Source organism: Melanerpes formicivorus, unplaced genomic scaffold (assembly GCF_026170545.1).
Source record: "Melanerpes formicivorus ecotype bairdi unplaced genomic scaffold, bMelFor1.0.p_v2 SCAF_82, whole genome shotgun sequence".
Taxonomy (NCBI): domain Eukaryota; kingdom Metazoa; phylum Chordata; class Aves; order Piciformes; family Picidae; genus Melanerpes; species Melanerpes formicivorus.
The window spans coordinates 582,632-597,118 of NW_027142434.1; the positions used below are offsets into that span (position 1 = coordinate 582,632).

A 14,487-nucleotide genomic window follows, 5' to 3' on the forward strand; every position below is an offset into this window, starting at 1 on the left:
CTCCATCCTCCTGGATCTCCCACCCAGCCCCTGCCCCATGCATGGGGAGAGCAATAGGGCATGAGGGAGGGCTGGCCCAGGGCTGCTGCCCTGGGCATGCAGGGAGCAGCTTGCTGGAGCTCCTTACTGCCTTCTCCCCTGCACCCTGACTGTCCAGCTGCAGATGGGTTTAGCAGGCAGCACAGACAGAGTCCTTTATCTGGAGCTACCGTTCAGCGTCCCGGTGTCTGGAGCCCTTGAAGTGCTGCTTGGGTGCTCCTGCCTGCCTGCTCTGCCCTGCTGCAGCCAGCTCTGCCCTCCCCTGCCCTGCTGGGGCACAGGAGCAGGGTTACAAAACAAGCACAGGTCCCGCAGCTACAAGCAGCCCTTCATTTGTTGAGGCTTCCTGTCTCTTCTTCTTTAACACAGACACAGACACAGAGACACAGAGACACACAGACACACAGACACACACACAGACACACACACACGCACCCCCGCACCCCACCCCCCCCCACCCCCCTTTTCTTCCCTTTGAATTAAATCCCTGCCAGCTCCGAGAGAGAGAGAGGGAAAGAGTAGAAAGTTTAACTCCTCCCATTGGAGTGTCTCACGCCCCTGCCCAGCCCTTGAAACCCAATAACCAAGATCATTCAACAATGAGTTCCCTTCCCTGGCTGCATCCTTGCCACGCTCGGACCTGCGGGAGGTGCCCTGCCCGCTGCGTGCGCGGCCGCGGCACCGGCACCGGCACCGGCATCGCTGCGCCGCATCCCGCCGAGCCCCGGGCTGGGAGCGAGCCGGCGGCACGGCAGGCGGGGCCGGGGGCTGCAGCCAAGGCGAGGATGGACAAACTCTTCTTCTGGGGCTTTATTCTGGCCTCCTCTGCCCGCTTCCAGGCGGTGCCCGCAGAGCAAGGTGCTGCACCTTCGTGCCCACCCCAGTGCCACTGCGAGGAGGATGGCATCATGCTCTCGGTGGATTGCTCGGAGCTGGGGCTCTCAGAGGTCCCTGCCGACTTGAGCCCTCTCACTGCTTACCTGTAAGTACAGCCAGCCCCTCGCTCTTTCTTTTGCAACGCTTTCTCCTGGCCCCTTCAGCGTTTCCTCCAGCTTGGAAAGCTTGTGCCACGTTTTCCTGACATTAATTTCCCTCTGGAAATTGGAAGCAAAGCAAACCACCAGCACCAACAAAGGCAGCTCCTGCTCCGGGACCTGCCCGGCTGAGCCAGCTCCCCCTCCTCCCTGCGCCCCTCTGCGAGCCCTGTTTAGATTGCGATGTTCTGCATGCTTTGCTGCTTGATTGCAGGGAGCAGGGCAGCGGGTTTGCCGGGGAGATCCTGCTTGTCTGAGAACATAATGGAGTATTTACAGCGGGCAATTAGTGCAAACTGCTCGGCGATCCTTCTGTCAAACATTGCAATGCCTGGGAGAGCTTGTGGCTTCGGGGGGTTTGGGAGAGCTGGTCACCAGCAGTGCCCAAGGTGCCTCTTGAAACTCAGTGCTGAAGTCTCCTAAGAGAGGCTTCGGTACCTTGCTTATGTGTTGTTGTTGTTGTTGTTGCTATCACCATCATCATCGTGATCATCATCATCATCATGGTTATATTTTTGCTGTATTTACAACCCCTTCATGACCTGCATGCTTCTCAGCCTTTCAAAGAGTTAACCCCCCCCAGGGAGTGGTGGGTTCCTTTCTAGACCCAGAGATGGTCTCAGTTGTGCCCTTTGACGAGCGGTGACCGAGGGAGGATGTTCCCAGTGTAAGCAAGGGGCTCCACGGGAGGATCCCAGGGTTTGAGCAGAGAGGACACAGCTCCCACCGAGGGGAGCTGGCCCTGGTGCGTCCTGGGGAAGGCACAGAGTGCGCTGCAGCCTCCACCTTCAGCTGTGCTGCTGGCAGCCTGCTAAGGACTTTGGCTTTCCCAGCTCAGGGATGCAGCCTTGCCAAGGGAGGTTGTGTTGACCACAGTCATTGAGGACAAGAAGTGGCCCCCAGGCAGTGCTGGGGATGTTGATTTTGTGCCCGTGGTGCTGAGAGAAGCCTTGTGTCCCGGGGGGACACAGACCATGTTGCTGATGTTCTGGTGTGACTGAGGTGCAGCGGCTTGGTGCACCCTGAGATGTGAAAGCTGAGCACCCTAATCTGTCCAGGAAGGGCTTTGCAAAGCCAGGCTGAAGCTGCCATCAGAGCTTCTTTGCTCATCCTGCTTGCCTGAGAGTGTTGCACTGTCTTGTGCCAGCCACTGGATGGGCAGAGCTGTGCTGGCTCAGCTGAGAAAGAAACACGAGAGGAAAAGAGGATTTTCCCTGGAAGGTGAGAGAAATGTGTGGTGCAGGCTGCGCTTCCTTGGGCGAGGGAGCCACAGAGCCACACTGAGGTGCGTCCTGCAGAGAGCTGTCCCCTCTGCTGGAGGCGGCTGAAAACCCGCGGGCTCTGAGTGTGGGAGGCTGCAGAGCTTCGCAGAGCTGATGCCACTGCGAGGACAAGTGGCAGCCCTGCCAGGCACCCACCCCGCAGCCGTGGCACGAAGGAGCACCCGTGGCTGTGGCTCTGCAGAGAAGATGCCGCCCAGCAGCTGACCCGGGAGCTGCAGAAAGCTCTGTTGCAGGGCGGGAGGGACATCTCGGTGCTCCCATGGCCACATTTAGCCTGACCGTGTTGGCTGGAGCAGGGACGCAGAGCCTGGGCTGCGGTTCCTTCGGGATGGACCCTAGGGGCGGGTGCTGAAGATGCCGCTGAAGATGCCCCGCGGCTGCTCCTGGCACAGCACTCGCTCTGTGGGGCAGCCCCGCAGATGCCGCAGCTTCGGCAGCGAGTCGGCTCCCCGCCGCCCCTGGGCGTCTGCGCCGCCAGCCCCGCCCGCACGGTGGCGCCAGCGCCAGGGACAGCTGCGTGCGGGACAGGGATAGAGACAGCTGTGTGCGGGACAGGGATAGAGACATCTGTGTGCGGGACAGGGATAGAGACAGCTGCGTGCGGGACAGGGATAGAGACAGCTGTGTGCGGGACAGGGACAGCTGAGAAAGCTGTGTGCGGGACAGGGATAGAGACAGCTGTGTGTGGGACAGGGATAGGGACAGCTGTGTGTGGGACAGGGACAGTGACAGCTGTGTGTGGGACAGGGATAGGGACAGCTGTGTGTGGGACAGGGACAGTGACAGCTGTGTGTGGGACAGGGACAGGGACAGCTGTGTGTGGGACAGGGATAGGGACAGCTGTGTGTGGGACAGGGACAGTGACAGCTGTGTGTGGGACAGGGATAGGGACAGCTGTGTGTGGGACAGAGATAGAGACAACTGCGTGTGGGACAGGGACAGTGACAGCTGCGTGTGGGACAGGGACAGGGACAGCTGTGTGTGGGACAGGGATAGAGACAGCTGTGTGTGGGACAGGGACAGTGACAGCTGTGTGTGGGACAGGGATAGGGACAGCTGTGTGTGGGACAGAGATAGAGACAACTGCGTGTGGGACAGGGACAGTGACAGCTGTGTGCGGGACAGGGACAGTGACAGCTGTGTGTGGGACAGGGATAGGGACAGCTCTGTGCGGGACAGGGACAGTGACAGCTGTGTGCGGGACAGGGATAGAGACAGCTGCGTGCGGGACAGGGATAGAGACAGCTGTGTGCGGGACAGGGACAGTGACAGCTGTGTGCGGGACAGGGATAGAGACAGCTGCGTGCGGGACAGGGATAGAGACAGCTGTGTGCGGGACAGTGACAGTGACAGCTGTGTGTGGGACAGGGATAGGGACAGCTCTGTGCGGGACAGGGACAGCGGCAGCTGTGTGCGGGACAGCGACAGTGACAGCAGTGTGCGGGCGGTGACAGTGACAGCTGTGTGTGGGACAGGGACAGGGGCAGCTCTGTGCGGGACAGGGACAGTGACAGCTGTGTGTGGGACAGGGATAGGAACAGCTGTGTGCGGGACAGCGACAGTGACAGCAGTGTGCGGGCGGTGCCAGGGACAGCGACAGTGGCAGCGGAAGCCACAGTGCCAGTCCGTGTGCCGGACAGGGACGGGGACTGCGACAGCCGTGTGTGGGACAGGGACAGGGTCAGCTGTGTGTGGGGCAGTGACGGTGACAGGTGACAGGTGACAGCGGTGTGCAGTGCAGGGACATCGACAGCCATGTGCGGGGCGGCGGCAGCCCTCTGCGGGGACCTCCGGGCCCGGGCTCCAGCCAGGTTGTTGCAGGTCTGGAGCCGTTTGGGTTTCCCCAGCCAGCTGCCGCCGGTCCCTCGAGCCCCGCCCGGGAGTGAGCAGGGAGGTGTGACCGGGGTGGGGAGGCAGGGGCTGGGTGTTACTGGCGGAGGGCTGGGCGCTGGCTTTCGTCCCCGTTTGTGTCACTGCCCTCTCGGGCTCCCTGCGGCAGCCATGCAGGGCTGGGGGCTCAGTTCTGAGGGTCGCAGTCAAGGCAAAGCTGCAGCAGCTGTGCAGCAGCGGTGGCTCTCGGAGCTCTGGGCTCTTGTGTCATTCATGCCCCAAACCCACATCCAGACACACAAGGAGGCTGTGCTGGGAGCTGCAGGTGCTGCAAAGCAAGGTGCTGGCAGTGAGGAGCAGGGAGCTGAAGGCAGCTCCCAAGGCTTCCCAGCTCCTTCGCTCCATGCCTGTCTCCTAACCAAGCTGCTGGTTCCTGCCCTCCATTCTGTCAGCAGCAGGACTCCCTCGGGTGCAGGATCCTCCTAATAACCTCTGATTAGAGTCTGCCTCACCGCTAATGAGCTCCATTCGTGCCCCATCCTGACAGCTCTGCGTTGCCTCTCTCCAAGAGCCCTGCCCTTGCTTGCTTCTGCACCCTCCTGACCTCAGCCCTCATCCCACCCCTCCTAACCCAAGCTGCTCCGTGAAGGCATCACTGGTGAGCTTGCAGCTGTGGTCAGGGAGCTGGGAGCAGTGGATCACTCCTACCCTGGGCTGATTCTGCAGTACTCACCCAGACACACTGCAGCCTCCCTGGCACCCTGCACAGAGCCCAGGGAGCCAGCTCAGCAGGGAACTGTGTTAGGTGCCTGCTGCCTGCATCGCTCCTGCAGGCTCCTGGAGCAGCAGCAATGATCCTGCCTGGGGATCCTGCAGGGGCTGGCAAAGGGCTCCCTAGAGCTTGAACTTATTTCATAGAGCCATAGAATCACAGAACTGTTTCAGCTGGCAAAGCCCTCTGAGATCCCCAGGCCAACACCAACCCAATCCCCCCATGGCCACCAAACCCTGGCCCCATGGCCACCAAACCATGGCCCCATGGCCACCCCTTGCTGCAACCCCTCCAGCCATGGGGACTCCAACACCTCCCTGGGCAGCCTCTGCCAGGCCCTGACCACTCCTCCAGCCAAGACATTTGGCCTCCTCTCCAACCTCAGCCTCCCCTGGCACAATTTCAGGCCAGTTCCTCTCCTTCTGTCCCCTGAGCCTGGGGAGCAGAGCCCAACCCCCCCCCGGCTGCAGCCTCCTCTCAGGGAGCTGCAGAGAGCAATGAGGTCTCCCTCAGCCTCCTCTGCTCCAGGCTGGGCATCTCCAGCTCCCTCAGCTGCTCCTCCCCAGCCCTCTTCTCCAGACCCTTCCCCAGCTCTTATTGCTCTTCCCTGGCCCTGCTCCAGCCCTCAGTGTCCTTGCAGTGAGTGACCCAAAACTGAAGCCAGTGCTCGAGCTGTGGCCTCAGCAGTGCCCAGTCCAGGGGCATGATCACTGCCCTCCTCCTGCTGGTCACATCATTGCTGCTCCAGGCCAGGCCTGGCCTCAGAGTCCAGCCATGAACCATTAACATCAGCACCCTCTCTCCTACCCAGCTGTGTCCTGAGACCCCAGGGTCAGGAGGGCTGAGCTCTTCAGAGAGCAGGTGGAGCCTCCATCTGCTGGGGCAGTAAATCCTCACAGCAGTGTGTCAAATACCACAGCTCTGCCTTGCATGGCCAGCACCACATGTAGGAGAGCTGCTGTAGAGCTCATTGGGCTCTCTGAAGAGGACAGCAGCAAGCTGGGAGTGTAGAAGACTGGAGCTACAAAGGTGGTAGAGTCCCCATCCCTGCAGGTGTTCAGGAAAATTGTGGCCATGGCACCTGGGGCCATGGCTTGGGGCCAGATGGTGTTGGGCTGATGGTTGGACTCAGTCCTAGAGAGCTTGTCCCACCCTAACAATTCAATGAGTCTGCAAGGGGAAGGCTCCTGTGCAGCAGAGGGGAGACTGCAAAGGGCACAGAGAAGAGCCAGAGAATGGGAAGAGCTGCTTGGTACCCAGAGACTTAGCTCAGCTTTGACTCCTGGCACCACTGCAAGCCCTGTGTGTGAGCTGGCAGAGCAGCCCAGCTCAGGTTCACAGCATCACAGAGTGTTAGGGGTTGGAAGGGACCTTGAAAGATCATTGAGTCCAAGCCCTGCCAGGGCAGGGCACACAGGAACATGTCCAGGAGAGTTTGGGAAGTCTCCAGAGAAGGAGACCTCTCTGGGCAGCCTGCTCCAGTGTTTGGTGATTGCATGGGCTGGGGGGGTTCAGTCCCCAGCTGTCCCCATGCCCACCACTGAGCACCAGGACCAAGGCTGTGGCTCAGCACAGCCCTGTGTCCCAAGTGCTGTCTTGCTCCTGCTTCTGTCCCCCTGCATCTGGCTGCCAGCCCTTGCCAAGGGGCAGGGTGGCAATGCTGGGGCTGCAGGGTGCTCTCAGATCACCAAGGCTGCTCCTGTTCCCTCATGGTGCTGGTGCCTGCAGGTGCCCCCCAGGGAGAGCAGGGCACTGGAGAAACCTGGGGCCTGTGCTTAGCAGAACACAGCTCAGCAGCACTCACAGATGGGAGGCTGCTGTCAGTAGGCCACCAGCCAGGTCAGCTGCCAGGCAGCACAGCCCCTTGGGCAGCCTGCACACAACCAGCCTGGAGATGACAGCTCCTGAAGTGCCTTGTCCCCAGCCTGGCCTGAGGTGACACAAGGAGGAGCTGGAAGGATTGCCCAGAGAGGGAAAACAGGAAGGCATCTTGGGAAGTCTCTGATCCATGCTCCTGCTCAAAGCAGGCCCAGCCTGTGACCTGCTCAGGACCTTGTCCAGCAGGGCCTTGAATGCCTCTGGGATTCCTTCACCCTTTTCTGACCATCCTCAGGGGAGGTTTTCCTCACTCTCCAATTTACCCTGTCCCAGGTTCCAGCTGGTGCTCCTCACCTCTCATCCTTCTCCTGAACAACTCCAACAAGGTTGGTTCCATCTCTTCCACCTCCTCCCAGCCAGCAGTCACAGTCCTCCATTGCTCCTCCTCTTGTGGAGGCTGAGCAAACCTGCTTGTGTGGACACAGGTGGAGCAGGGAGCCTTGGGATGTGGCAGAGGGGAGCAGGCAGGGTCATGGGGATACTGCAGTGGAAGTGGTGAGGATGAAGGACACAGTCCTGTAGGGTATCAAACATCAGCAACACCATGGCTCAGAGCTCAGCTGGAGGAGCTGTGCCCCCATCCCCCAGCGTCCCAGGTCCCCACAGCACCACAGAGGGGTCAAGCTCTGTCCCCATCCCCAGCAGCATTGCTGACTTTCTGTGTCTTTGTTGCAGACTCAGACAGTGCACAGCTCTCTGCACAGCTCTCTGCATGCAGCTCTGTTTCCTGTCCTGGGAAGCCAGCAAAGCCCTGGGGCTGTTGTGCTGCTGCTGTCACAGCAGAGTGTGAGGGAAGAAAGAGCAGCACAGACTCTGGCTTGTCCTGGGTACCACCTGAGGAGGCTGCCCAGACAGAAAGCTTCTCATTGCCCACAGGGTTTCTGTTGAGGTGAATGGGATCAGGAGTTCCAGGCTGTTGTCACCTTACAGAGACATTTTGAGCCATTGCTCAGAATTTAGCATCCCACTGGAAGTGTGGAGAGGGCACATGAGCCCTGGTGTCCTCTGAGCTCCCCTCTGAGACCAGGCCCAGGCCAGGGATCTGCAGGGAGCAAGGATGGTCTGACATGAAGCTGGTTGGACACTTCTCTGGTCACACAATGCTGCATCCGGTGCAGGGAAAGATTCCTCTTGCTTGATACTTGCATCTCCCAAGCCCCCCCCAGACTCTGGGTTTGAGGCAGCAGGGCTTGAGGGCTGACTGCAGAGCTGCAGCTGATGCCTGCAGCAGCAGCAGGAATGCTGGAGGAGCTCCTTCAGCCCCAAACTCTCCCTGCCTGTCTACTCCAGAGTCTGCAGCTCCCAGCTTGGGAAAAAGGAGGACAGCCCCCACCTCATCCCCCTGAAGATGGGAAGCAGCCCAGGAGCTCCAGAGGAAGCAGGGCAGCTGCAGGAGCCTGAGCAGACACTGCAGCTGTGGGGAGGGGATTGAGGCTGCAGCAATGGATGGGCTTGCCCTGGGCTGAAGGGCATCACCCACGAGGGTGGCAGGGACCTCTGTGTGCCCTTGGGTGCCAGGTGACTCTCACACCCCTGGGAAGCACAGGGAGCAGCAGAGAGCACAAAGTCCCAGTGCCAAGAGTAAACTTAGTCCTTCTGGGGCATCTCTGCTCCCCTGCCCAGCTCATGCTGCAGAGCAGGAACCATCCTGTGGCTGCTTGCCCACTGCCAGGACTCATCCTCAGCCTTGTGGCCACCACAGGAGCCCCAGCACTGCACCAAGATCTGTCCAAACACAGCACAACGGTGCAGCCTCTCCCTAGGGAGCTCCCAGACCCTTCCCCTTCTCAAGCCAAGTCAGAGCACAGGATTTCCAAAGCCCTCCCCAGGCTGAGTCCAGGCTGAGGCACTGAGGGCTGGCTCTGCCTGAGTCCCTTTCCTGCTGGAAGGCTGCTGAGTCCATGGGCTCACCCTTGGATGTGCCTGGCATGCCTGCAGGGACAGCAGCCACAGCAGGAGCAGTGAGGAGCTTGGGGTCAGAGATGTGGGAGGCAAGGCTGCTGAAAGGCACTGGAGGAGCTGGGCCCTGGCACAGCCTGCAGCAGCCACATGGCTTCATGGTCATCATTCAACAGTTCTGAGGCACTTTTGGCTTTTTCACCTCTAAACCATCAGGGATAATGAGAGCTTCCCACCTTCAGGCTCTTGGTTCCTCCAAAGGGGTCCTGCAAAGGCTATCTGCAGAGCCTGGGGACTCCACACAGGGACTCCATCCTTCCTTCACCCTTGCCAGCAGGATTTCAAGGCAGCTGCCTTGGTTCAACTCCAGTTACCCAGCACCTCAGTTAGCACCTCAGGGTCTCCTGTGGCTGTGGCATGTGCAGTGAAGAGCCCATGGGGAAGCATCTCCCAGCATCAATGGATGCCAGCACCTTGGGGTAGCCAAGCAGGTTGGGCCAGACCAAGCTCTGCCTGAGTCCCAGGAATCAGGGAGAGCAAAGGTGATGAGCCCAAGACTGCCTCTGGTTGCTGTTTCCCTCCTGCAGCAAGCAGATGAAAGCTGTCCAGGAGCAAAACCAAACTGGGAGAGCTGGGATCAGGCACAGCTTGGGGGAGAAACTGAAAAGCAACCTGGAAAAGCCACAGCTGCTTCCCAGTGACCTTCTGTATCCCATGCTGGGAGAAGAAAAAGCAGTGGTGGGGGAGGTAGGGGTCCTGAGAGCAAGGCCAGAGCTGCAGGGCAATAACAGAGAGGTCAGGCCTGGGGCTGCCTGAGGAGCACACTGGGTGCTCATGGGACTGTGAGTGAGAGAAATGCAGCACCAAGGCCAACCCCAGAATCAACCAGGTTGGAAAAGACCTCAGAGATCATCAAGTCCAACCTAGTACCTAATACCTAACACCTCCTGACAACTGAACCATGGCTCCCAGTGCCACATCCAGGCCTTTCTTGAGCACCTCCTTCATTCTGTGTGCACTTCATGGGCTTAGAAAAGAGCAGATTGTTGTAGTAGCCTCAGGCCACACTGCAGGACTCCAACACTGCCAAGGCAAAGCATCCTGCTGGGGCTGAAACACAGCTGATGGTTATTTAGTTATTGATTTGGGTTCTGGCTCTGTTCTGGCTTCAAGGCAAAGGAAATGTTGAGGTCTCTGGATCTGCAATGAGGTGAAAGGTTTAGATGCTGACAGCTTTGCCTACCTCCTCCTGCCTCAGCACAGCCACACAATGGGTTGGGATGGAAGGAACCTTAAAGGTCATCCAGCTCCAGCCCCCTGCCATGGGCAGGGACACCTCCCACCAGCACAGCTTGCTCCAGGACTCATCCAGCCTTGAACACCTCCAGGCAGGGCACAGCCTCCCTGGGCAGCCTGTGCCAGAGCCTCCCCAGCCTCACTCTCAGCAATCTCTTCCTCATCTCCAGTCTCAGTCTCCTCTCCCAGCTCAAAGCCATTGTCCCTCACCCTGGCACTCCCAGCCCTTGTCAGAAGTCCCTCCCCAGCTCCCTTCTCTGCCAGAAGCTCAGCTCCCTTCTACCTCTTCAGATGCTGAGCTGGAGGTACTTTGGTCCAGCAGTGTTTTGCTGCACTTGCTGCTGCCATGCAGTGTGAATCCTGCTGGCACTGGTGGGCTGCTGTGCTCTCCAGAGCAGCTGGGCCACCAGCAAGGCTTGCAGCACTCAGTGCTTCCAGCTACAACAGGCAGTGCTGGGGGGTGGGGGAGCAAGTGCAGGGCTGTGGCTTTAGCACCATAGGTCATGGCTGAGACCTTCCCAAGGTTCCAGTCCACATGGAAGGAGGAATCCTTTGCAGGGCTGTTCAGAAGGGGTAGCCTGGTGTCTGGGGCACAGGATGTAGGCTGATGCCCACTGCTTGGTGAGGCCCTGCTGGAGGAGGGCTGCAGGAGGTGAGATGCAAGACCTGTTCCACCCCAAAGCCAGTGAGTGGTGCCCAGGTCTCTGCAGGAGAGGGAGCAGCCAGACCTTTGCTGCACTTGCCTCAGAGCTGGCAGCAGGCTCCGTGCTCCCTGGCAGGGAGGCAGCAGGTGCAGGGCTGAGCAGCGCCGGGGGGCAGCAGAGTGAGCGGCTGCAGAGCACGGGGCCGGGGCTGGGCAGCCTCCTGTGCCTCCTCCCCCCTGCAAGCCGCAGCCAGGCCGTGCCTGGGGCTGGAGGAGATCAGCTCCTGCCGCTCACACCGCAGGGCTGCTCCACTCCTGCTCCCATCCCTCAGCCTGAGTGTGGCTGAGCGTGGCAGGGATGCTGCACCCTCCTGCCCCCTCCCACGGCAGCACCACGCAGGAGGGCTGGAGGGCAGGGAGCTGCACATGCTCTGGACTGCAGCAGGCTGCTCCTTGCTGCTGTCCCATCCCCTGCTGCCTCTCCACCGTCCTAAGAGCTTCCTGCGCCGCCGAACGCTTCCAGCACAAACACCTTCCTCATCCTTCCTCATCCTCCCCTCCCTGCCCTGCCTGCCCCCCAGGCTAAGCACTATGCCACAGCTCCCCTCTCTCCCTCCCTTGCTAGAAGAAGCTGTAAATCTGCCCGGGGCAATGAAAACAGTGAGCTGATGGCCCTCAGATCTGTGCGGGAGGAGCTGAGCTGCCGATTAAAGGAGTTTAAGGTTTGCTTTGAAAAGCTGCTTTGATTCTGGCAGAGGCTCTGCTGCCAAGAGGCAGCATTGGAGCTGCAGATGCCTCCCCCTCTGCACCTGCCTGGGTCAGGGAGCAGCAGCAGGGTGGAGGAGGGAAAGAGAAGAGCAGCTCCTACAGCTCCTTGTGGTGGGGGCCGAGGGACCCCCATCAGCCCTCAGCAGGGCCATGGGTGCTGCTGCCTCTGAGCCCAGATGCTTCAGCTGGGTGCCAAAATGCTGCCCTGCTCTAGAAGAAGCTGCTCCCCCAGGGCCTTCTGTGGAGCAGCTGGCCTGAGTCTGGCTGAGACAGCTGCCCATGGGCTGCACTCCTCCTCTTGGCTGCTCTGAGGTAGCTCAGGGTGCATCCAACATGGACCAAGATCCTTGAGACCCTGAAAGGGAACAGGAGCCTCCTCCATGCTCCATGGGTGAGGAAAAGGGCACCAAGGGCAGCCCAGTGCTGAGCTCCTGCAGCCAGCACAGGGTCCTGCCTGGGGGCCAGGGGAGCCTGTAGGGAGCCAGAGAGAAGCTGGGGCCAGGACAGGGATCAGCAGAGCAGTGCCTTGAAAAGTGGTGGGAAGGGATCAGGGAGGGCTGTCAAGGCTGGGCTGAGCTCCTGGAGAAAGGCTTTAGCTCAGTGGGAGAGCTGAAGAGAGACCAGAAGCAGCCTGCAGGAGGAAGGGCAGGACAGGACCCAGCACAAGCACTCCGTGTGGCAGCCAGGTCAGAGCAGAGCCAGGCTCCAGCCTGGTGGAGGCAGGAGCAGGGGCAGGGCACAGGGAAGCTCAGGTGGAGCCTGCAGTCTTGCAGAGAGGAACCAGAAAGGGCTGAAGTGAAACTGTCCCCAGCTGCACCAGCACAGGCTCTGCTGGTAGCAATGAATGAGGGCAGGCCCCCAGGCCCCTCCCCTCCAGGGGATGTCAGAGGAGTCTTCCAAGGTATCAGCAGCTCTCCATCTCCATTGCCTTGTTTGTAGTCCTCTCTGCAGCTATTTAAACCTCTTTGAAGGATTTGGAAATGAAAAGCAGCCCTGATGGGAGTGGAGTGACTCAGCCACACCTGTCAGGGTAGGACCTGCTCAGGGGACCTGCTCTCTCCTTGTGAGCAGCCACAGGTCCCACTACAAAGAGACCCCAGGGAGACAGGAGAGGTTCCAGCGCTGCACATCCCTGTGGGGCATCAATTAGGAGCATTCCCTTTCCTTCAAAGGGAAGGAGCAGCCCAGGCCTCTCGTGACATCCCATCAGGGTGGGAGCTGCAGGGGGGAAGGGGAGTGGAAACGTTGCCTCTGCTGAGTAAGGGGTGGGAGAGAGGGGGGTGCACACATAGGGGGCAGGGGTAGCTCTTGGGAGCATTGAGAGGTCTGCAATGTGTCACTGAGCCCCGCAGACCACCGGCCCCTGAGACATCCTCTCCTCCCTGCCCAGTGTCACCTCCTGGCACAGAGCAGGCAGTGGAGCCGAGGCCACAGGGGCAGTCACCACCAGTGCCTGGCAGCGCCCACACCGGTGCCTGGCAGCGTCACCACTGGTGCCTGGCAGCTCCCACACTGGTGCCTGGCAGTGCCCACACCGGTGCCTGGCAGCGTCACCACCGGTGCCTGGCAGCGCCCACACTGATGCCTGGCAGCATCACCACTAGTGCCTGGCAGCGCCCACACTGGTGCCTGGCAGCACCCACACCGGTGCCTGGCAGCACCCACACCAGTGCCTGACAGCATTACCACCGGTGCCTGGCAGCGCCCACACCAATGCCTGGCAGCGCCCACACCGGTGCCTGGCAGCATCCACACTGGTGCCTGGCAGCAGCAGCCTGACCCAGCCTGGCTGTGGAGAGGGCAGAAAGGCCTCAGAGGGCTTCTGCTCCTCCTCAGTTCTGCTCCCATGGTGGCCTGGGACTTGTCAGCTATTGTCCCCAGCTGTTGTCCCAGGTGTGGGAGGTCTCCTGCTGGAGCAGTGTGTGCCCCAGGCACCAGAGGGCATTGCCTTTGGGTCAGGAGTGTTGTGTTTGCAGAGCCAAAGGTGTCACAGCCCAGACAAGACACGATCCTCATCAGTAGATTGTTATATAGAGGAATAGTCAGATGACGTCAACAAAGTGTCAGTATCAGGCTGCTGCTTCAAACCTGAAGTGGTGGTTAGGGGTGAAGTGGAACTTGATCAGGCAGAAGACTAGGAGAAAGGAAGAGCCGATGATGATGTGAAGGCCGTGGAATCCTGTGGCGACAAAAAAAGTTGAGCCATGTACGCCGTCGGCGATTGAGAATGGGGATCGTGGTGTTCTATGGCTCGAAGGGCAGTGAAGTAGAGTCCGAGAAGGATGGTCAGGGAAAGGGCTTGGATTGCTTGCTTTTGGTTAGCTTCTGTAATGCTATGATGGGCTCAGGTGACAGTAATACCTTGTGACCGTTTGACGTTGTCCCCTTAAGAAAGGGAATATGGTGGACGGAAGTTGGTAAACGGAAAGAAGGATCTAAACTAATTTCATTGGTAGAGTGGGAGGAAGCACCTTCTGAACTGGGAGTGTAATGGGGCGACGGAGATAGGAATCAATACGGCTGACCAATGTGATCGAGTATTGTTCCTTTACTGTTCCAGTGTTGCAGGCCGATGGTGCAGGCCTGAGGTGCAGCCCTGTAGTGCAAGTATAGCACTGTAATGTGTAGAAGAAACAGGAGACAGGAAAGGCAGAAGTGCGTAGCAAGGCAACTGCTACAACTTATATAAACTCGGAGTGCCTTGTTGGCACAGCTCCATTGGTTCCCTATGAGTGACCACACATTGCACTATTACAGATTATTGGTCCAACTACTAATGACACAACGAGGTTGTTGATGCAGGTGCATGTCCTGTTGTCCCAAGATAACTGTCCATGTTTGTAGCTACCAGTGTCTTGTTTTAGTTACATGCTGCAGGCACAGCACTGTTTTGCTACACTGCTAGCTGACTCTGCATTTATTATTGAGCATGGCCTACCACCATGTCAGGCTCTAGGCCTGCACTGCCAGATTGCTCACACTGCTCGTCGCTGGCATTGCCACAGGAGTGCAGGAGGGTATCCTGGGCATTCCAGTACTTTTATC

The 14,487-nt window shown here is 59.4% G+C and overlaps 1 protein-coding gene across 2 annotated transcripts in view; it reads left to right on the forward strand.

The window, feature by feature from the left end:
• The first annotated feature begins 680 nt into the window (after window positions 1-680).
• Window positions 681-14,487, forward strand: part of LGR6 (leucine rich repeat containing G protein-coupled receptor 6) — a 209,049-nt gene continuing 195,242 nt past the window's right edge. Inside the window, exon 1 of one of the 2 annotated variants that reach the window (XM_068164663.1) lies at window positions 681-1,021. In XM_068164663.1, coding sequence (XP_068020764.1) covers window positions 825-1,021 — 197 coding nt within the window. In that variant the 5' untranslated portion in view covers window positions 681-824. The remainder of the gene's footprint in view (window positions 1,022-14,487) is intronic. The other variant, XM_068164662.1, reaches the window with a different exon arrangement.